Consider the following 22380-nt stretch of genomic DNA (forward strand, 5'->3'; position numbering starts at 1 on the left):
CCCTCAAATATGACGTCATAAAGCTCTGTCCCCCCCACCCCCAAACCATATTTCCATTTTGAAAATAAAACATGCTTCAAATCGCTTTAAACTATTGTCATTGTAGTGCGTATTTAATGTGGCGCTGCACTCTGATGTTGTAGGAGTGTTGTTATAACAATTAGTGTTGTTATAACAATTCTATATTTATTTAAAGTTGCGCATGCTGATGTGACGTCACATTTCTCAAACTACCCCCCCTCGTCACACATCGTCACAAATGTCGTCAAATAATATTGTGGTGGCTGGGACAAGTTTGCAAAGATTGAGGAAAGCCGGTTACCAAGACAGGAATTGGAGTGGTATGTATGTATGTTGAACTTCTTTCGCACCATACTTAGCCGACCGTGATAATCCGATGACTAAGAGGAAGACCTAAGAACAGATTGTGGGATGCTGATGGATCGGATCTTGGAGGTTGCTTGTTTACTTTGCAGTAGCTGTGAGATTTGGCACAAGGTAGAAATAATTGTCGAGATGTGGGGCCAATGATGGCTCTGGCCATGATGATATCTTGATCTTAACTAAAAACAAGTCTTGAATCTCAGTCAGGTTTTCCTGTAGAAATAAATACATTAGCACTAAAATAAAATAAAATGTCTAACGATCACATCATAGATTATTACTGTGTAGCCGTCTAACGTCATTAAAATCTTCCGAGCAGAGTTGAGAGCCCTTTTGTCACGAGATTCACTCACAAAAGGGGAAATTAGTGATTTTATGGAATTTCGCTATGACGTCAGCATAGAGCTTCTGTTACGTCAAATGATCCCATGAGATAGTTAACATTTGCAACAACAAAAATCTGAGTTATTCAATGATAGCGTTCCTGCGTACTGCAATCGGGTGACTGCAGTTGGAGTTAAAGACTAGGATTATTGCCTGAAATACCCTAACCAGCAAGTCACCGAGCAGAAATGAATGATGTTAATGAATGTCCTATTGTCAATCCATTGCCAAATGAAGACCTCCTCACACTATGTCAGTCATGGTGGATGTTTGACCGTACTTTACTGCACTGCTTCATTTGCTTTGGTGGGTGTGGGGGTGAAGAGACCCAAGACTGGTTCCGATAACAACTCATCACTGATGTTAGCTATGGCGAGGAATTGAAACTCAGCTCACCAGGTTCATCGCGCAGTGCGCACCACCACACACCGCCACAACTGCTGCCACCCGCTCCAGTAATGAATAACAACGATAACGGTGTTAATAATAGCACACCGGTGAATCATGGCGCGTATTCTCCGCACCAATGGAGAAGAAGCAGTGGCCGACGCCGAATTAAAATAACGGCACCGCCGACGGCGCGGCGTGAAACTCGACGCGACGGGAAACCGCAACCCCGACGCGGCGAGGCTTGTGTGAATGTAAACTGCGTTCGGCGCGAAGCACTGTGAGCATTCCTCTCGAAATAGACTGTTTGGTTTTGTGCGCACACTTCGGGCTGACCGCAAAGCATGCAAAAACCGAGCCAGCGGGGACAATTGCTACGGTCCTCCGCGCAGGAAACTCGGCATTTGACCGCCGCCGCCGCCGCGTTGCACCCTCAGGGATGTCTCGGTGGTGCGGCAAAAGTGGACGCGTATTTGCGGCCAGAGGTGGAGCGTTTTTTTATTTTTTTTATTTGAGGGAATGTGTGGGCCCGATACATCACCTTGTGACACACGTACACACCGCCAACATAAGCCGAACCGGTTGTGGAAAGCAGAGGGATATAGAAAGATTGGGGAACCCCAAACCGTACGGGGTCCCACCTTGGGGGGAAATGGTAATTGTTTTTTTTTAAGTTAGGGGGAAGGGATGACAAGGGGAGAGAGGGATATAACCAAAACACAGCTGACATAAAGAAAAGAAAAACACAAGAGGAGGCCTAAACTAATACATTTTCTTTCCACGCCTCCGAATCCGGCTCCCATCCAATCTTGCGGTGATTATGTCCCTTATCCTCAGTCCCCGTCTCCCGACCCTCCATCCTGCTAACTTATTTCAGGTGTTGTATGAGGGGGGGGGGGGCATCTGGCCTCGAATACAGGTGGAACGTTCTCGAAAAAGTAAGTTGGCAGGTGAAAACGAATAAACCCCGAGACATCCATTTCACCGGATTATTGTCCGATAGATAGAGGCACGACAAATCATTGCAGTCGATGTACGTAGTTCTATAGGTATACAGTGCAGCATTGATTTTTACAAATAATATGCAAATGTTATATTTAGGCTGGGTGGGCATCGGTGTGGCGCTGTGGTAACACGTGTGCCTCACGGCAAGTGGTCCCTGGGTTCAGTACCTTTCTGCGTGACGTTTGTGTGTTTCTCACCCCGTTCTGCATGGGTTTCCTCCCATAGCTAAACAATACAACGTGCAATGTAATTGGTATGGCCAAACATCCCAATTATGAAAAATTACCTGTAAGTTAGTCAATTTGGATAACACACAGCAAAAACAACATCACCCCCTACTGTGAAAACATAGCAGGACCCTCCTGAACATGAATTTGAGACTCATTGTATGTATGCATGTTGAACTTCTTTCACAACATACGTAGCCAACTGTGCTAATCGGAGGTGCGGGGGAAGGACAACAAATTAAACACAAAATGCAGTTCCAAATAAATGAGTTTTCAATCCAGATTTAAAAGTGCATAGCTCCAGTGGCTTCTGAATATCGTAAGGAAGAGCGTTCCAGACGGCCGCAGAAGCGCATTTGAAAGCGCGCGATGCGGTGCCCATCTTTGTTCGATGGTTCGCCAACAGCTGGTGCGAGGATGACTGGAGTTTGCGTGATGGTTTATGCTACTTGACGAGATCAGCAAGGAATTGTGGTTTATCTTCTTGGTTCTTTCGGTAAAGTCACGTAGAAGGGAAGTAATAAAATAATAAAAATAAAACATAATAAAATAATTCTCACGACGTTTCGGCCACAACACGTGACTTTACCGAAAGAACCAAGAAGATGAATCCCTGCAGTCACGAAAGCTTTAAATCGAATTGTGGTTTATTTGTGGCAAGTGTGACCTTATGATGTAGGCTTTCAGCAACCGGAAGCCACTGCAGCTCAGTGAGCACTGGACGGACATGGTCAGATCTTGTAGTTCCCTTCACAATGCGTGCCAAAGAATGTTGTACACGCTGCAGCTTTGTAATGTTTTTTTGGCAGATGTTTCGTAGAGTAGTGCGTTCCAACAATCGAGCCTTGTCAATACTGGTGCTGCATGCCACCGTCTTGGCTGTGTCATGACTCAATAGTGATCGAATCTGTTGAAGAGCCCTAATGTGAAAATTGCAAGACCTCACTATATTTTGCACGTGTTGATCAAACGACATATTCTGGTCGAGTATGGTGCCGAGGCTCTTTAGATGAATAGAAAACTGATTCCTGCGACCGCCACACCTGACCCCCCCCCCCCCCAAAATGTTTTCGCCTGAGCCCAAGTGCCAACCATCAGCAGAACCTCCTATCTCGTGTATTGCAAACCACACGTGCGCCGCTCGTGTGCAATCTTGGAGGTTACCGAGGCTCTCCACATCTTCACTGTGGTTTAAAGCTTTCGTGACTGCAGGGATTCATCTTCTTGGTTCTTTCGGTAAAGTCACGTAGAAGGGAAATAATAAAATAATAAAAATACATATGCTAAATTTCTCTTGATATGCAAATTTCTTCGTCAAGGCGCCCCTTCCCTCCTCTAACCCAGCTTAAATATACGCTGCCAAGCCTGGTGGTGTTTCATTCAGACGCTGTCTTCCCGACAGACCTGTTCTTCACCTGAGGACGGCTGCTTGCGTTGTGGCCGAAACGTCGTGAGAATTATTTTATTATGTTTTATTTTTATTATTTTATTATTTCCCTTCTACGTGACTTTACCGAAAGAACCTAGAAGATCTTCACTGTGGTTTACAATTGTGTATCGTCAGCATAGTGACGGAACTTGTTGTCGCCTGATGGGATGAGATGGCATGACATCGGCGATTGGAGAGACGTATGTCAAAATAGGATGGGCCCGGGGAGGGACCACTGTGGTACACCAACCAGGCACGGCATGAGCGATGACTGTTCGTCACCCAGCTTGACGAACTGTGATCGCCCATGTAGGTGTGACTCAATCCACTCCGGTGCCGTACCGATATACCGAACCTCATTGATGCTCCTGAGTAAACGAGTGGAGTGATAATAATCATAAAAGGCGAATGGAGTAAAAAGACCAACAAAGTACAATGCAGTACATCATCCTCGTCATCAGCCATGATTAAACCAATGCTCGATGAAGGCCTTTGTCAGACGCGATGACAACAATGCGCCCAGCTCATGCACACGGAGCCGATTTCATCGCTCCATCTACGTAGTGGACATCCTCCCGGATGCGTTTCCCTCCTTTGCCCCCAACTCCGTCGTTGATCTCGACCACTGGCCATCGTCTCTCCTAGCGATGTCGAATTGCCCAAGCCCCTCTTACTTGAATTCTCAAAAACAGTTGAACAGAAATAGACAACTCAAGCTTACCTATATCTGAATCGTTGATGGGACCATTCTATATTTGCTACCAATTGATGTTTTTTTTCTTGAATTACAAAGGCATGTAATGCTATAAACTTGAGTCATAAGGTTTTATGATAGACCGTAATTACATTATTCACAAATGATCTTCATTAACATCTCCACACACGCCCGTCACTGGTGAATATGGAATCAATACTCGGTCAAAATTAATATGTAAATTACCGTGTCAAAAGGGTTATAATTTCCCCGCATTATTATATACAAATACATTACAGAAATATATTAAATTTAGAAAAAAAATGTGTGCCTCCGGTTCTGTGGCAAGGTTTGTGAGCTATTGGGTGTCTCATATAAACAAACCAACATTCTTAATTGGGCATTGCAGATCTCATAAATTAGTAAAGCTCCAACATCATTTAAGATGTTGCTCGTACTGATCGATACCTCATCCGCTGTACAAAAGAGAAATTGGCACCAATATTACATTACTTTACATGACACCGTCTCAGCCTCCCCAATAAATCCATGCGCGGCTGTATTATGTATTTGTTTAGGCCTTTGCTATTTCAAATGACTTAACTGTGAATATGGCTCATTAATGGGGCGGCGAGACGGGGGTATGGCACAATAGGCACAGGTGCTGTGGCGGGCTCTGATGAATTCTATGCGTGGCTCTGAGCACTAATAAACAATGCGAACAGCTCTCTGGCGGAGCATGCGGTACGCATCTGCCATTCATCATCGCCGAACGGGAAACGAGTGGCCACTCGCTCGTTTGTGTGCAGAGCAATACCTGGCACAGCAGCCTGTTGGCACGGCAACCTGGTGGCTCGCAATCGGAAGGTTGCAAGAACAAATCTCGGTTGGTGGTTGACTCAACCCATCATCCCTATGGGCTCGATAAAATAGGGACTATTTTGTGGGGAAATCAACAGCTGTCGGACTTGCCCCTCGCCCATAGGAATCTGGAATTGTCGACCACTGGCTGAGTGCTTGTTTGAGCAGCAGGAAACAACTTTGAATGTCTGGCGAGCATCGCTGCGACTTTCAGGATTCTGTGGCTCTTAATCCGGGGCACGAACACGGGCAATGCCCCCCCCCCCCTCTGTGCGTACGGTCGCTCCATCAGCTGCCTCGGCTTAGTCTGGCAGGCGGTGCGAAACGTGAGCAGTGTGAGACCTCAAGTGTCGCCGGTTCACTGCGTTTATCATTGTTATGCATTTTTTTTTACTATTAATGCCCATTTTATGATTAAATTAAATAAATATTTTTGGGGGATTTTTTTTTATTGTTGTTGTTGCTCACGAATTCGTACTGAAGGACTGTTCAGAACAGAACTATGAATATTAATAAGCAGAGGTGTGGACTCGAGTCATGTGACTTGGACTCGAGTCAGACTCGAGTCATGAATTTGATGACTTGCGACTCGACTTGGACTTGCATAACAATGACTTTGTCCCACCTATGAGATGTGGACTCGAGTCATGTGACTTGGACTCGAGTCAGACTCGAGTCATGAATTTGATGACTTGCGACTCGACTTGGACTTGCATAACAATGACTTTGTCCCACCTCTGTTAATAAGCCACTGTAATTAACTTTGGCAAGGCAGAGAGCCAAAGCAAAAGAATACATTCCCAAGGAGACTTACGGCCCGGGGTTGAGCCTGAATAGAGCCTGGATCGGCAACCACCATGCATGCCAAGCTGCTATAGGCTGCTGCGAGCCTACGTTGTCAGCAGAGGGCAGTGCTGCATTGTCGACTGTTGCACCAACCCGCACTGATTCAGCTTGGTGAAGTCATCATCGTCATCATCAGCCTTCCCAAGCCGCCCCTATCTCTCACGATTGCGCAATGCAACAATCACGTCTGCACGGAGCCGATTTCATCACTCCTCTCCCCTCGGTAGCTCCCTTGGACGCGCGCTCCGTTCCATCGATGAAGTATGGTCGGATAACCCCGATCACCTGTACGGGCGCGGAAAGGGGGATTGACAAAGCGTCTCGCGCGCGTGGCCCCCCGCTCCGCTGGGAATGAAGCCGCTCGCTCGCTGGCGGCGTTCGTAATGCCACGGGAAGCTCGAGCCCGACGTGACCGGAATACGCTCCGAGGGTCACGCGCGCGAGACAAAACAGCGCGTGCCCGCAGGTGCGCGCGCTTAAGACATGACTCGAACGGCCGAGGACCTCGCAGAGGGCCGGTTCAAAGGCGCCGGTGGAGCTCTTCCAACCCACCTCTGGTCAGCTTGAAGGCGACTTTAAAGTGTAAACGCACAAAGGAGTTGGGCCACGCCGCTTTCGCCTTTTGAAACCGTCGTCTGTGATCAATTTTGCATGGCCGTTGCCTCTGATCCTCACGCGACCTCTCTGTGCTGACCCCCTCCCCCACCCCCACCCCAAAGCTTCCACAACTTTCCCGTGGGTGGCATCTGCGGGGCGTGTGCCAGTGTCTGGCGGCATGGTGGCGTTGCCTTCGAGTGAAAGGACACCACGGCATTTTGTTATTATTTTTAACATTGACATTCAAGGCGATTCGTGGACCCGAGACGACCAATCTTGTGGAGATCATTGTCGTCGTGTGACACTGCGATCAGTGAATTCTCCTGGTGAACCGCCAACCCCAATCTGACTAGTGCCAGTGACAGAGCGTCTGTTCAATTTTACCCAGTTCATGATCTCAGCCGGGTCACCAATGACTGCAAATAAAGACAAAGATCCCCCGTATAGCCTTCACAGACTGTTGGGGCGAGTGCTGTTAGCGAGCACCTATGCAAGCCGGCACGGCACACGAGGGGGTGGGTGGCCAGAACCACGCCCGTCCGCCTTTGTCTCCCCAGTGGTGATGTTTACACATCGCATCAGGTAATAATTTCAGGCCGAGTCGACCTAGGGGAGGCCCAGTACCGGTTCAGATATTCGTCACTGGGTGTTGGCCGTGAACGGGAATACAATTCGGGTCACCGGATTCACAGCGCAGCACGCTAACCGCTCCACCACTCTACACACACACAATATCACATTTCACTTTGTTCTGCACTTAAAGTGGCAAAATTCCAGCTCTTGAGAATTAAAATATTCGTTTTAATCGTCATGCGATGACCACTCCTCAGCAGGTGGGAAAGTCCTGCTCTGTACTGTGTGGATTAGTGCTCCCTTGAAGGGATCTCAGAGGTAGCGCTGTGATTTCCGCACCGTGGGACATCCTGTCACGTGCAGGGTTGCACGTGACAGAAAGACATCTGACGCCGAGAGCAGAATCGGGGTAACATTGTGAGAATATCGTAAAGCGTTAACCCCGGCATTACGGAACCTTCTTGCGCTGCAACTTCGGCCGTGCCCTTCCTTGATTTAAAGTCAGACCACAAAACATGGCTCTGTCGTGGGGAATGCTCAAATGAGTACGGCCTATAAGAGAAAGTGCGGTCACTGGTTGAATGCTATACGATTAATAGTTTTGTGCGGTGGTGCAATGTTGCATGAAGAATATATGTATTACTCTTTGGTTCTTTCGGTAAAGTCACGTAGAAAGAAAATACATTATATAATAGAATACGACGTTTCGATTGCAACACAAGCAATCGTCATCAGGTAGACCGAAATTCTAGAGAGAGACAAAACACAGACACGGAGACACACAGACAGACACACAAGCAGAGAGAGACAACAGAGACACAGACAGAGAGACACACAACATAGACACACAGAGTCCCAATGCCTCTGTGTCGGTCGCTTCGGGGTGGATTTCCACACAACTCTCTCTAAAATGTACCAGTCTTGTTGAGTCTTTCATTGACGTGCTAATTTCTCTACTCCAGCAGACTCACCTCTCTCTCTATTTAAGGCCTCGACACAGAGGCATTGGGTCTCTGTGTGTCTATGTTGTGTGTGTGTCTCTCTGTGTCTCTGTGTTGTATCTCTTTGCTTGTGTGTCTGTCTGTGTGTCTCCGTGTCTGTGTTTTGTCTCTCTCTCAAATTTAGTTCTACCTGATGACGGTTGCTTGTGTTGCAATCGAAACGTCGTATTCTATGATTTCATTTATTTCCTTTCTACGTGACTTTACCAAAATAACCAAAGAGTAATTCCTGCAGTCACGAAAGCTTCAAATCAAATATCTTTATTGTAAGGTTGTACGATGACAGTTGCAACGTAAACGTGATTTAACATTGTTATTCTTCAGACCGGTAGCATAGCGTGGTTGGCATGCCTCCTGGTGCAAGGAATGAAATGGAGTCACCCAAGACCCCCCCCCCACCCCCCGTGTAATTGCCCCCCGCTCTTCATATCCCGGTGCCTGGGCCTCTTCAGTTCGTGGGGCCCTGGTGCCATCTGATCGTCTGCACCACACTCCTCATTAGCTACGCCACTGTTTTACACTATGCCACTGTTTTACACTACGCCACTGTTTTACACTACACCACTGTTTTACACTATGCCACTGTTTTACACTATGCCACTGTTTTACACTATGCCACTGTTTTACACTACGCCACTGTTTTACACTACGCCACTGTTTTACACTACGCCACTGTTTTACACTACGCCACTGTTTTACACTATGACCGTGTGAAGTCATACCGTAGTTGTGACGCTCAAGTCTATAAAAGCCCCCCCCCCCCCCCCAAAATAGGATTCTTTGTTCATAATTATGACTCACCATATTCGATATGTTCGCTACCTCATCTGCAGGAGGGTCGTGGGTTCGATCCCGAGCCTGACGCCTGCGTATTTGGAGTTTGAATGTTTTCCCCGTGCTCACATGGATTTTTCTCCGGATCCTCTGGTTTTTCCCTCCACATTTAGAAACACGCGTTTCGAGTATTTGTCTGCAGTACATTTCCATGCGATAAGCCACTTCATTGAATCTCATTTGTGGTCACGTCGCTTCTGATAGAGAGTAACGTGGTCCAGTGGGCAATATCTGGTAAAATAAAAAAAAAATAGCAGTAGTAGTAGGTTTAAATGTGCAGATGACTTGGTCAGCAAGAAAAACATGGAACATCACTCTTTGGTTCTTTCGGTAAAGTCACGTAGAAAATAGAATCAAATAATAATAGAATACGACGTTTCGATTGCAACACAAGCAACCATCGTCAGGTGAGAATTAATGATAAAACACAGACACGGAAACAACATAGGCAGACACATGCAGAGAGAGAGAGAGACACACACACAAAGACACACTGAGCGAGACACACACCAAGACAATGGAGCATTAGTTGTACAATGTGGAGTTGGTTGCTCCAAAGATTGAGGCTTATCACAGAGCAAACGCACCGTTCACCTCACAGGCCCTCGCACAGTGCAACAGTTCTCAGTGTAATGTGACAAATATTCACCCGCAGACCTCATTAGAGGTATCGCAATCCGTATGGGCTCAACATTTGTTTTAATTGCCAGTACAACTTGATAGTGCACTGCATATGCTTTCGTTCGTCTCTCGCAGCAAAAATAAAAAATCCCAGCCGGGTAAACACTCCTTTTCGATTTCTGCAAAAATGTGCTCGCTCTACTGTTTTCAACCACACCGTTAACCAGTGCCATCTTTCAATGCCAGGGCACAGAATGAAGGTGACCTGTTGGATAAGAAAATATATTTTTCAAGTTGCTTCATAATATTGGTCTGGATAGCAAATACACCGATGGACTGAAATATATTTGTATTTATATTTGCAGAGACAGAACGGACTTCTGCTTATTCTTGCTTATACCCACGATGCCTCAGGGCAACACAGGTTTTTGTACAGTTTGGAATATGTAACATTATTATATAAAAAAAATTCAAATAAAGCAACACTCGTCATCGTGAATGTGAAGCTCTTTATCTGGGAGATGACAAAGATTAAAATTACAGAGAGTACTCGAGTTATTCGTACTCTCCGGAGAGAGTACTACAGTTATTCGTACGAGAAATGTTTAAGATAACAATTTGCGCACCGTTTATTCGTGGGTAGTGCACGTGGGAAATATAAATCTCCCTTTTGAGTATTTTAAACCAACACTGCCTCTCCTTCCTCTTCGCAGGGCTGCAACGAACGCGGGATAATGAGTTTCGTGTCACGCTGATTGCCGCTCGGGAAAAAAACACAATTGTACACCCACCCATCCGCCAGTTCACAGCCCACGTCCTTGACTCATGGCTAGCAGTGACTGCCGGTGAGCAGAAGTCAAGGGCGAGTGAGAATGTGAACGAGGGAGTTCAGGACAAGCGGCCAGCGACGATCGACGAGCGACGCGGGACGAGCTCTCGGGAGAGCAAGCGTCGCACCATCGGAAGCGTCGCACCATCGGAAGCGTCGCACCATCGGAAGCGTCGCACCATCGGAAGCGTCGCACCATCGGAAGCGTCGCACCATCGGAAGCGTCGCACCATCGGAAGCGTCGCACCATCGGAAGCGTCGCACCATCGGAAGCGTCGCACCATCGGAAGCCCAGCGCCGGCAAGATGAGCGGCAAATGGACCACGCTGAGTCCCGCGGAGTTCTCGTTGCTGCAGAAATGCACCCAATGTAAGTCCACTCGGTCCGACGGACAACCAGATCCATAACGCCGGCGCGAGATTTATGCCGCAAATTATTGCACTCCGCTGGTGATTCCACTGGGAGCAATTCGCCATATGTAACAGGGCTTTGAAAATTTTCTGGCCGCTGTAACGTGTGTAATAGATTTATCACGGTTTTTTTTTCTCCAGATTAAAGTTACAGGGCTGCAATGACGAGCAAATGGTAGAGGATAAACGTTCAAGACAATTCATTCTGAATGCAATGTCTTATGCAATGATGATGCCCAAACAACCCCATCGGAGGAAAGCATTTTAATTTGCATTGCAGATAAACGTATGCGTGAATGCAATTATATGGTACCATACGAAAACCACATTCCGTGTGAAAACGATAGCTCGTAAAGCCTCTGAAGTATTGCTCTCTGCTCAGCATATTTTAAGTCATTGCTTTAATTAGATTTTTTTTATCTTCAAAAAGCATAAAAAGGGAATGAAACTCAATATAGCCACTTTTGAAATACTGCATCTTTTTATTCAAATATATATGAGGAATGCGTTTCAGATTTAAATCAAAGATGCTCGACTTTGTGTCTGCGGGGGGGGGGGGGCACAGACGTGACACGACCATATTATTGCTTTCAATTTAAATTTACAAATCAATCAACAAAAACAAACGAAACGTTTTGGATCGTCGTCCGAATTTTCACATCGAGGCCTGGCCTGATGTTCGGAATCTCCAGACGAATCTTAAAATCAGGAGCAACATCCCTGACGCGTGTTAATAACCGTCGACATAATAACGCAACTAGTAATTCAGGGAAGCACCCAGTGCCGGCTTTACAATAGATATACCCCCCCCCCCGCCCCCCCCCGGCAAGGCAGCCCAAATAATCCCACGTGTCCCTCGTCCGTGTCCTGAGAGCGGCACGCGGAAATCCGGGTCATGAATAATTGATGCGGTGAAGCGTGTCTCCTCCACTGTACTCGGCATCGCGGTGGGCAAGGGGGCTCGTCTCGTGGCGTCGGCTGCGGTGGTGGTGGTGGTGCTGGCGGTGGTCACAGCAGCGGCGTCGGACCGCTGTGATTGATCCCAGATCACCGTCAACTTCCCACGGACCCTGCCTGAGCCTCCCACGTCTCCCGACCTCCCCACCCCCCACCCACCGTGACAACCGCGGTGCCCTGGGTCTCCTCCACTCCGGCGCCGATCGATGATGGGTCGGCGCGGTGGAGACCGCTCTTCGTTTATTTTTTTAATCACAGTTGACAGTTGTTGAGCACGTACACCAAGAGGCCCCAAAATGTCCAAGTGGTCCAGCAACAAACAGCGCTGTGGCAGGAGGAAACCCCTGACTATAAAAGCGTCGAGGTTTAATTTCTCACTCGATGATTTTCCCGAACGCTGCCATGGCTGGCTTGCAGCAGGAGGTTATCAGTGTAAGGCACTAGCATGAGAGTACAAAGTATGCCTATGAATAATCCACATTATTGTAACCTTTGTTCAGTATAGACGATAGAGGCGAGATGGATGTGGCGTGTCAAAATAATTTGGGGAACGGCATTCCGACTGAAATGAAACACTTAAAGGAGTCGATACGTATTTTTTTTTTGCGGGAATTGAGCAAGGTTACGATGAGAGCTTGGGAAGAGACGGTGGGAGCAAATTCCAAAGTGGAGCAATGCGAAGGGAGAAGCAGAGAAGTATTGTGACCTGCAGTGTTCTGGTTGCACACAGTATGGATGAGACGGAGCCGTCACGAGCACACACACCGCACACGTGAATATTGGTTTTGTCTGTGCTCCTCTAGCCGGAACATTGTCCGGAATCGCTGGCGCCACTCCTGTGAAACGTGAACCATAAAACCTGCAGTGGCTCATTGAGCTGTAAATGACGTGACAAATTTACAGCGCCAAATTTAATTTTCTCTCCTCTTTGCCCCCCCGAGGGTCTGAATTTTTTTTTTAAATGGCTCTGTTTACTCTGAGGCAGAGCTATCAATCGGCTTACAGTGTGAAGGAAAATGTTTGCTTCTTCTACTCAACGACAGAATGAAGATGCGTTTTGTGAAATTTACCGCAGGTTTTTTTCACAAACTTTGCAACTTCGTATTCACCACTGTTTATCGTCATCGGCTATGGTAAATCCAACTGCTTGATGATGATCTGCTGCTTCCCCCTCGTGAGCCTGTGATGTAATAATCCACCTGGCAGCCTGCACATTAAACAATTGAATCACCACTCCATCTCAGTGAACGTCCTCTCGGACAAGTTCCATTCCTCGGCTGTCAATCCATTATTATTCTTGACCATCGGCCATCCCTTCTGGCGGCAAGTCTTACCCAAGCCCCACTATACTTTCCTTTAACGGCTTGAATGATGCACTGTTTACTGGCGTGTCTGAATTACATATTTTTAAAAAGCAGGAATTAAGACAATCAATAATGTGTTTTGCATCATTTCGAGTTGCCTTTTATTTCCATCACTTCGAGCTGCCTTGGTGAATTTGTAAAATACAAAAAACTTCACCATTTTTTATTTTATCAGGTCAGGCCCCCTGAGCTATTTAACTATTTTTTTTATCGACCTGGCCCCAGATGATAGCTCAATGAAGTGGCTTATCACGTGGAAATGTATAGCAGCCAAATATACATGTTGATTCTAAATGTGAAGGGAAAAAACAGAGGACCTGGAAAAAGGTCCACAGGACCACGGAGACACATGTTCAACTCCAAATATACATTTTTTTTTACTTAAACGTTCGTGACTGCAGGAATTCATATTCTTTGGTTCTTTCGGTGAAGTCACGTAGATAGAAAAAAAATAAAGTGAATAAAATAATAAAAAACAAAAACACATTTCAAAACCAGGCTACAGTCTACATTAGTGTTTTTTATTTACTTTATTATAATGTTTCTCTACATGACTTTACCAAAATAACCAAATAATTCAAATATACAATCATCAGTGTCAGGATCGAACCCACGATCTCCTGCCCACCAGGCGAGGTAGTTAACATCTCGCCAACGTAGCATTTGTCCTCTCAGTAGTGCCGCCCAGCACAATGAGCTGCACATCAAGTGCTTCCCCTGCCTCTCCTCCCTGCAGTGGCAACATGGGATTATCCACGGATGCTGCTTTCATCTGCCCTTGTTAGGCAATTATCCATCGGCTAATAAGGCTGCATCTCCAGCTGAGCTCATTAGAGACAGCTGTAGGTGTTGTCAAGCAGCTATCACGTTGCAGATCGTTATCTACAAATACAGATAATAATAAATCCACTTCTGAATGAAGGCCTCCCCACGCCGTGTTGGACATGGGGGTTGTTTGACCATTCGTCATCGTGCTGATCGGGTTGGTGAGGGCAGATGATGACTAATTATTCAGATGGCCCTGATGTTATCCCTGGCCAGGAATATAACTCAGGTGATCGGGTTCATGGCCCAGTACGTTAACCACCGCAATACCACCCCAATCGCTGTTTATTCATATTTGGAGATTTTTAATTATACAATTAAACATCTACAAATATATTCTGGCTACCTTGAAGAACGGCCATTTCCCAAAAATATTCACCAAAACACCATGAACGCACCCAATCCTGTCATATATCAGAAGCCAAGCAGGTTTGAGCCTGGTTAGTACTTAGGGTTGAGGGTAGCCAGAAGGTGTCAATAGAGTGGTACATTCTTAAATGTATGTGTGGAGCAATGGTATGTATGTGTGGAGCATTGGTTGTTGTTGTTGTTTGACTTGTATCCCACTGGGATTTTTGCACACAGCGTTGGTGTACGTGCTTTTTCTGGAATATTTAGCTGTTTTTTCCTGGATTTTCTGTTTGCACTTAGTCACAGTCACTTTAAGATGTTTTCTAGTTCATGTTTTTGTCTTTTGGTTGTTGCGGTTGCACCCGATTCAAGAGCCTAATGGCTCACAGAGCTACAGTATAACTAATAAATGAAACTGAAAACTGAAACTGAATACGAAGCCAATCACTCAATCATGAAATTGGTCAAACATCCCAGTGTAATCAGCACCCTCCCGACAAAAAAAGGTCTCGAGACTCAATGAGGTTTTTAAGGATAAATAAATGGCATTGCTGATATATTAGTAACGTTTATATCTATTTGTGGTCACATGACAGTGGTAATGACATTGGCAGTGCTTTATTTTCGGTCTGCGGTTTTATTGATTTTCTTTGGCACGGGAAATCCCTTTGTACCTGCAACTAACGATCATGCCCTCTTTTCTAGACTCCAACAAGAAGCTGAAGGATGTCCTGGAGGAGTTTCAAGGGGAGGGAGTGCTGGCGAAGTACAACCCAGAGCAGGTAGACACAACAAGTTATCGTCGTCCTACGATCTGTCACGTGTTCAGCTCAATTATAAAATGTATTCAAGGCCGGAGTAGAGCTGGGATATCCCATTATTTAAGTACAGCAATCAATTATTCTACCGATTATAGGTTTGATTACTCGGGGAACATGAAAATAGTTGAGAGAGAAAAAGTGTCTCTTCCCACGTGTGATGCTGGACGCGATGTTTTGGGAGGGGGCTTTGTGATGTCATCAGTATCATCAGCGTCGTCACGCTGGACGTGGCTTGTAGGGGGGTTTCCCACCTTCGGGTTGCAGGATGTCAAGCGGTCGCCAGTCTTAAATGGGACCTGAGCAAATTTATCAGAAAGTGGTCGATTACAAGTTTGTGTTTGATTCATCTGCTTCACCGACTCATAGTCCTAGCCGTAAGTCGGCGTGTAAACCTAGAAGGGACGTGAACCACCTGCGGTCAGTACTTGGGTCAACACTTTATTCAGTCTGACTTCCTTTGAATATTTCTAGATTTGAAGCTTCCTTTGAGTACTTAGTTTACAAGATTATATTGGTAAGAACCTCCTGGTTACACCAGCCCACAGGGGATTATTGTGTCCGTCCGTCCGTCGTGCATCCAAAAATGGGAGGGGTGGGGCTGGGTGGAGAGGGGAGGGTGGGGAGGGGCTGGGTGGGGAGGGAGGGGCTGGGTGAGGAGGGGAGGGTGGGGAGGGACTGGGTGGGGAGGGTAGGGCTGGGTGGGGAGGGTGGGGAGGGTGGGGAGGGGCTGGGTGGGGAGGGTGGGGAGAGTGGGCTGGGTGGGGAGGGTGGGCTGGGTGGGGGGTGGGAGGGGTGGGGCTGGGTGGGGAGGGGCTGGTCACCCCGTGGTGCCCTTATAAAACTCAACGTTTAACCTACTCACGCCGGCTTGTGCCCGCCCTCACAGTCGGGAATATTTGCGGAATACACCACGCCGCCGTTGACCCTGGCCATTGACCGAGCAACCCAACGTTCCTACCAGCTCCATCCGCAGGAATGTATTTTAGGGAGGGATGTAATCTTTTTCAGAGATGTGATCTCCATATTTTTTTTGTCTTTTCTCAAACCTATCCAAAGATTTAGATTTTGATGACTATTCCCCTTCAGATACTGACCACATCAGGCTGACGTCCTACGAATCGATGTACCTCCAGTTCCCCCCTTCCCCCCCTCCCATTCCATTTCTTTCCCTTTCTTTCCCCGGTGGTTAAAACGATTCTCTATAATCTCACCAAGTTGGAACACTGGATATTATTTATATTAATTAAGGAAAAAAAATATCAGTGTCTCGGTTATTCAGTGTGTTTTTTATTGCAAAACTTGTAATATAGTACGAAAAAAATACGTTAGGAATTTTACGCTGTCAGATTTTGGAAATTTTAATTTCGTTGTTTCATTTGGAGGTCATCCACATTTCTCAGTCATCCGCCGCTAGTGTGTGGCTGTTGCTGCAGATACAAAACGTATTGGGAGGGCATTGTCACAGCACAGGTTTGGTACTCGGTGTACTTAAAAGACGAAATCTCAGAGAGAGAGAGAGAGAGATAAAATCTCACCAAAGTACGGCGTTTTAGACGAAAAAAGGGGGCCCACTAATGGGCGGCAAGATTGTGCGCAAATTATTATGCTGCACGCCGCCCTCTTGTTTGCGGCTATTACTGCCCACTAGTGAAACGGACATTAGCAGCGAGTGAAACGTGGAGCGTGTTTTCCCCGTGGAAATGCGAAACGCTGAATGGCGCCAGCACAATGAAGAGCCGCAACGAGGCTGGGGCTCGTTTTTTATAAAACCGTTGACATGGCTGCGTCGTGCAATTCATCAGCCTTTTCAGACCGAACTCACGGAGAAAATTCAAATTAAACGATTCAAGTTTCAGAATAGTTGTCTTCCAACCACGTGCATGGTCTCCTGTCACTTTTGACATTTTAACCACAAATTTATTTGCTTTTCTCACTGGGTTTAAAGGAGTATTTTTTTTATATATATTAAGAACCTCCATTTGTATTACATGAATACAACCCGAAGATCCATTTTACAATTTTGGATCAAAGTTCTCGCATATCACACGCACATGGGGTTGACACAAAAACGTTCTTCGATTAAGATGTTATGATTAAATCGATGCATTCCAAAGACGAATTGTTACTCTGCTCTTGATTTAAAAAAAAAATGACATCAGTTCATTATGGAATACCAGTACTTTTAAAAAAGGTGAGCAATTAAAATTTAAAGTAAAATTTTGTGGGAACGATTAATTGGTTTAAAAACGAGTTTAATGCCTATTACTGCATTTGAATGTCACCTTGCCAGAACTCCTCACCCATGCGATGTTCACATCGAGTCATCAGATGTCCCCGTTTTGTGATTTTAACTCTGCCTGAATTTTTTAAATCTGCAAATGCCCACAGAAACCAGACGTTCTAAATCAGGTGAGTGCATTCATTGGGGTCACCTGCATGCAATTAGCCACCCCATGAATCACATTCATATTTCACCTCCAATTTTAAAACAGCAATCTATTTACATTCATTTTTGCTCCATTTCTTAATGCGTTTTTTGTTTGGATTAGATAGTGGAGGTATAATGTTCATTTTTAACTATAACTCTCCATAACGTGTAAAATCTGAGCCTTTTGTTCAACATCTGATGATGCTGGGTGTAATCTACAGCGAAATGTCGCACGTAAAAATTGTCAATCTTTTCATCCCTCTTCGGACATTTCTCCTGTTTTGCTGATAAAAAACAAATCATTTGGGTGTATTTGTCCATGACGTGACGGCACGATTAGATTGATTCTGTTGGGTGGTGGAGGGCTATAGTTAACATTTGTCATCATACCTAAACGATCTAACCCAAAGGAAACCGATCACGAATCATGAACATTGTTCGTGACAGCCGACCTAAAATCAAATGCCCCATCTCATTTGCATACAATCCGGCCAAAACCTGTCCTGCCAAAAATGTCAGTTTGCGAGTCGCGAGCCCTCGTGGAGGAGACGGCTCTGCAAACGTCTTGTTTTGTTGATCACCTGCGCCAGCTGAGCCCCCCAATCCAGCGCCGGCAGAAACACCCGGCTTGCCCCCCGTGTCTCAGCCACCTCCATTTGCCCCCCACCCCGCTCGATGTGCCGATGTGCTCCGAAGTATCGAGCATGAGCGCAGTAATACGCGCCTCCCTCCCCGGACACTTTTTTCCCAAATCCCACGACGGTTCCGAGTTGCGCACCGCGTGCGCTCGCTCGGGTACGCGCGGTTGGGCCCTGCTCCTTTTCAAGTGAAAGCAATGCCTGTCCGACCGTGCTGCGGTTTTTGTTGTTGTTGTTAAAAGCGCTCGCCTCCGCTCCCCCAGCCCATCGACCTTGAGGGATTCCGTCTCTTCATGAGGACGTACCTGGAGACGGACATCCCTGAGGACCTGTGCCGCCACCTCTTCATGTCGTTCCAGAAGAAGTCGAGCCAGGCCAGCCCCGCCTCGCAGCTCCACCGAGCCACTTCGCTCTTCAGCTCCACGGGTACGAGCGGGCGGCATTGTGTCCACATCCGGCACTCCACATCCATACTCTTAGTTCTTTCGGTAAAGTCATGTAGGTAAAAAATGAAATTTAAATTAATAAAAATAAAACAATAAAATCACGACGTTTCGGAGGCAACACAAGTCTCCGTCATCAGGTGGGACCGTCACAGCCAGATCCCACCTGATGACTTGTGTTGCCTCCGAAACGTCGTGATTTTATTGTTTTATTTTGATTAATTTTAATTTAATTTATTACCTACGTGACTTTACCGAAAGAACTAAGAGTATGAATCCTTGCAGTCATGAAAGCTTCAAATCTAGAACTCCACATCCAGTATTCTTCGCACTAAGGCTGTGGTTCCTAGTCACGTGCCACCTACTTCAGTCTACCAGCGACCCATGAAATTATTTTGCGCCCAGCACACCACATCCAGTATACCTCTCACGATGGCTATGGGTCACGTGCCACCTATTTCACTCTACCAGCAATGCAGAAAATGTTTAGCGAGAAATTAATCCCTGGGCCAAATCTTATTTGAACATTTTATTATAGGAATTTGTAACATCTTACCGTATCCGATTGTTCCAACTGCTCCCTTGTTGTTGAATATAATTTTAAACAATGCGTGCAGCAGGGGGGGGGCGCTGCTGACTGCCTGAACCCGTTCATTCCATTCAAATGATGATAATTCACATCTGGTCGGTGCGCAAACATAAACAGTCGACCAACGACCCATAATAAACATTCAACGATAAAATTAAACGAAACTATTTTTATTTTACCAGGCGAGGCCCACTGAGCTATATCGTCCTTTTTCATAAACGACCTGGCCACAAATGATAGCTCAACTAAGTGGCTCATCACGTGGACATTCATAGCAGCAGCCAAATACTCTAAACGCACGTTTCTAAATGTGGAGGGAAAAACCGGAAGACACACAGAAAACACGACACAACCAAGGGGAGAACATGCAAACGCCAAATATACAGGCATCACGGTTGAACCCACGATCTCGTGCATACCAGGCAAGGTAGTTAACATGTCGCCACCGTGGCAGGTACGAGTTCTCCTTTGCTTCAATTGACCACGAGCACTCGCCACCAGGGCTGAGTTGCAACAGGCGCCGTATCTCAGCGACGCTTCCTGAAAACAATCGTTAAAATTTCGTCGCGAACATTTCAAATGTGAAGGAGAACAAAGGGCATTTAAGTGTAATCACACACACTCACCAGACAGAGAGAGAGACCTGTTGGATTTGCCACGAGGTTGTCAGTAGTCTGCAAATTTGTGCAGTGTGAAATTATGAATATTTCTTTACCTAATGGTCTGTGAATTACAAGAAGATAGTCACAACACGGGTATGTTTTAATTGATTTGCTGCCTTTCAATTTGCCTGAGTTAAAAATGCTTTGACAATCGATGAAGAGCGTGACATTTCACGTTTTTCTTCATAGTCTCATTCCAGAAGAAGCACTTTACGATTTTGTCAACGATGGGCCCTGATGATGTCATTAGCACATCTTGACACATGCCTTTAAATAACGTCCGTAAAAAGTAAATTGTCAGTAATTTAAAACGCCTACAAAGTCTCTCTTGAGTATGGCTGAATGAGTAAAATACATCTATGTCCAGATTAATTATCCAGCAAATTACTCTTCGGCATATATTGGGTGCAATTCTTCAATGCCTCCTTTGAAATGCGACTACTAACGGTGGTTCACCCCGATGTGGTCTCACATAGTGGCACGTCGACAGCGATAGACTCTCATAGGGATCAACAAACTCACGTAGAGACCCTCAGGCCCACGCAGGAGTCACATCGCTTTACCATTCTGTTGTCGATGGTCCAGTCGGCATATCTAAAATCCCACACGAGGCTTTCTCTAAACTTCCACTTGTGAAAGGCAGTGGTGGTGGGCTGATCTGCAGTGAGACGTGCAGATTCCATTTAATGTCGACTGTTTTGTTTTCGAGGTATGGATTTAATCCTGGAGGCTCTTTAGTGGCATCGGCAACCAGGCGCTTGCTCGGGATTACCGGTGTTCGCCTAATCCCACAAAGTAATAAACCCTAATTCGCTGATTCGTTGCTGAAGCCTGAATTGTTAATCTGTTGGTAAACGTCGTTTTCTGACCCGTAATTGGTTGGTTGTGTTGCAGAGATGCGAACGATCGACAGCGGCATCACAGCTCATACGGCTGTGGCCTGTGCTCCGGTGACGGGTGAGCCCTCCCACACCCACCCAGTCTGGGCACTTTCCTACTCCCAAATCAAAACGAAACAATACCAAAAAGGAACTGTCTTATGCTGCAACAGCTTTGCCTAGCGGTTGGCGCCACACGACGCCGGGCAGTGCCGGATTAAGCTAGTAAGGGGCCTGTAGCATATGTTATAAAGGGGCCCAAAATAAAAATAAAAACGTATTTAAACACAAATTTTTTACTTGCATAGTAAAAAAAAAAATCATTTGCTATACAGCCAGATAATACGACAAATAGCTAAACCTTAAACACCCAGTCGTTTATAAAAGTTGAAGGTAGTATAGTACTACATATAGTAATAGGGCAAGTGCAGAATCACTGAACCGGAATTGATAGCTTGAAAGCATTTCGCGCGGGGCCCGTAGCTACATATGCTACTTTTGCTACGAGGATAATCCGGCACTGACGCCGGGCGTCATGCGAGGGGCTCGCTCCCATCTGTGGAAGTTTGGAGGAGCGAGAGAAGGGTGCGTGCTACTCACGAACGCCGCTCGGTTTTTTGTTGGTCACATTATAGACGCGATCCGCGAAATTCACCCACACCCCCCCCCCCCCCCATTTTGTCGTAAGAGCGGTTCTAACACATATCAACTGCATGCAGCGACTGGCTACTGACCCCAAAAAATGCGGAATCTAAAATACCATTATATTTTGTGTCCTCGATGTCGTGGGTGTTTCTTTCTAAAGCATTTTGGAGGTATATTCTTGGTTCTTTCGGTAAAGTCACGTAGAAGGGAAATAATAAAATAATAATAATAAAAAATCCTACGTGACTTTACCAAAAGAACCAAGAATATGAATCCCTGCAGTCACGAAAGCTTTAAATCAAAACATTTTGGAGGTGTCTTGACATCCATAACACTCCTGCTGTCAATGGTTTTTGTAGTAAATTGAGAACGCATTACCCTGACCTTTTGAAACAACTTTCCTGTGACTTTGACATCACCCATGATGATGTTTGTTTGTTTTTAAAGACGTACTCCTCTTCAGTTTTAAGCCCTCCGAGATAACGGTGCCTCCCTTTCTTGATTTGAAGCTTTCATGACTGCAGAAATCAATACTCCTTGGTTCTTTCGGTAAAGTCACGTGGGTATAAAATAAATTATTAAAATAAATTATTTTAAAATCAATTATTTAATACCTACGTGACTTTACCGAAAGAACCAAAGAGTATGGGTGCCTCCCTTATTTAATTTCACACACCTCCTTGCTCAACCACTGACC

At 45.9% G+C, this 22380-nt stretch overlaps 1 protein-coding gene across 1 annotated transcript in view; it reads left to right on the forward strand.

Annotated features, from left to right (window-relative positions):
* Window positions 1-10557: 10557 nt before the first annotated feature.
* Window positions 10558-22380, forward strand: part of LOC144720867 (diacylglycerol kinase beta-like) — a 65521-nt gene continuing 53698 nt past the window's right edge. Inside the window, exons 1-5 of the mRNA XM_078597965.1 lie at window positions 10558-11041; window positions 15285-15361; window positions 17789-17809; window positions 18730-18892; window positions 21055-21117. Coding sequence (XP_078454091.1) covers window positions 10978-11041; window positions 15285-15361; window positions 17789-17809; window positions 18730-18892; window positions 21055-21117 — 388 coding nt within the window. The 5' untranslated portion in view covers window positions 10558-10977. The remainder of the gene's footprint in view (window positions 11042-15284; window positions 15362-17788; window positions 17810-18729; window positions 18893-21054; window positions 21118-22380) is intronic.

Source organism: Lampetra planeri, chromosome 10, assembly GCF_965212315.1.
Source record: "Lampetra planeri chromosome 10, kcLamPlan1.2.h2, whole genome shotgun sequence".
NCBI classification, from domain to species: domain Eukaryota; kingdom Metazoa; phylum Chordata; class Hyperoartia; order Petromyzontiformes; family Petromyzontidae; genus Lampetra; species Lampetra planeri.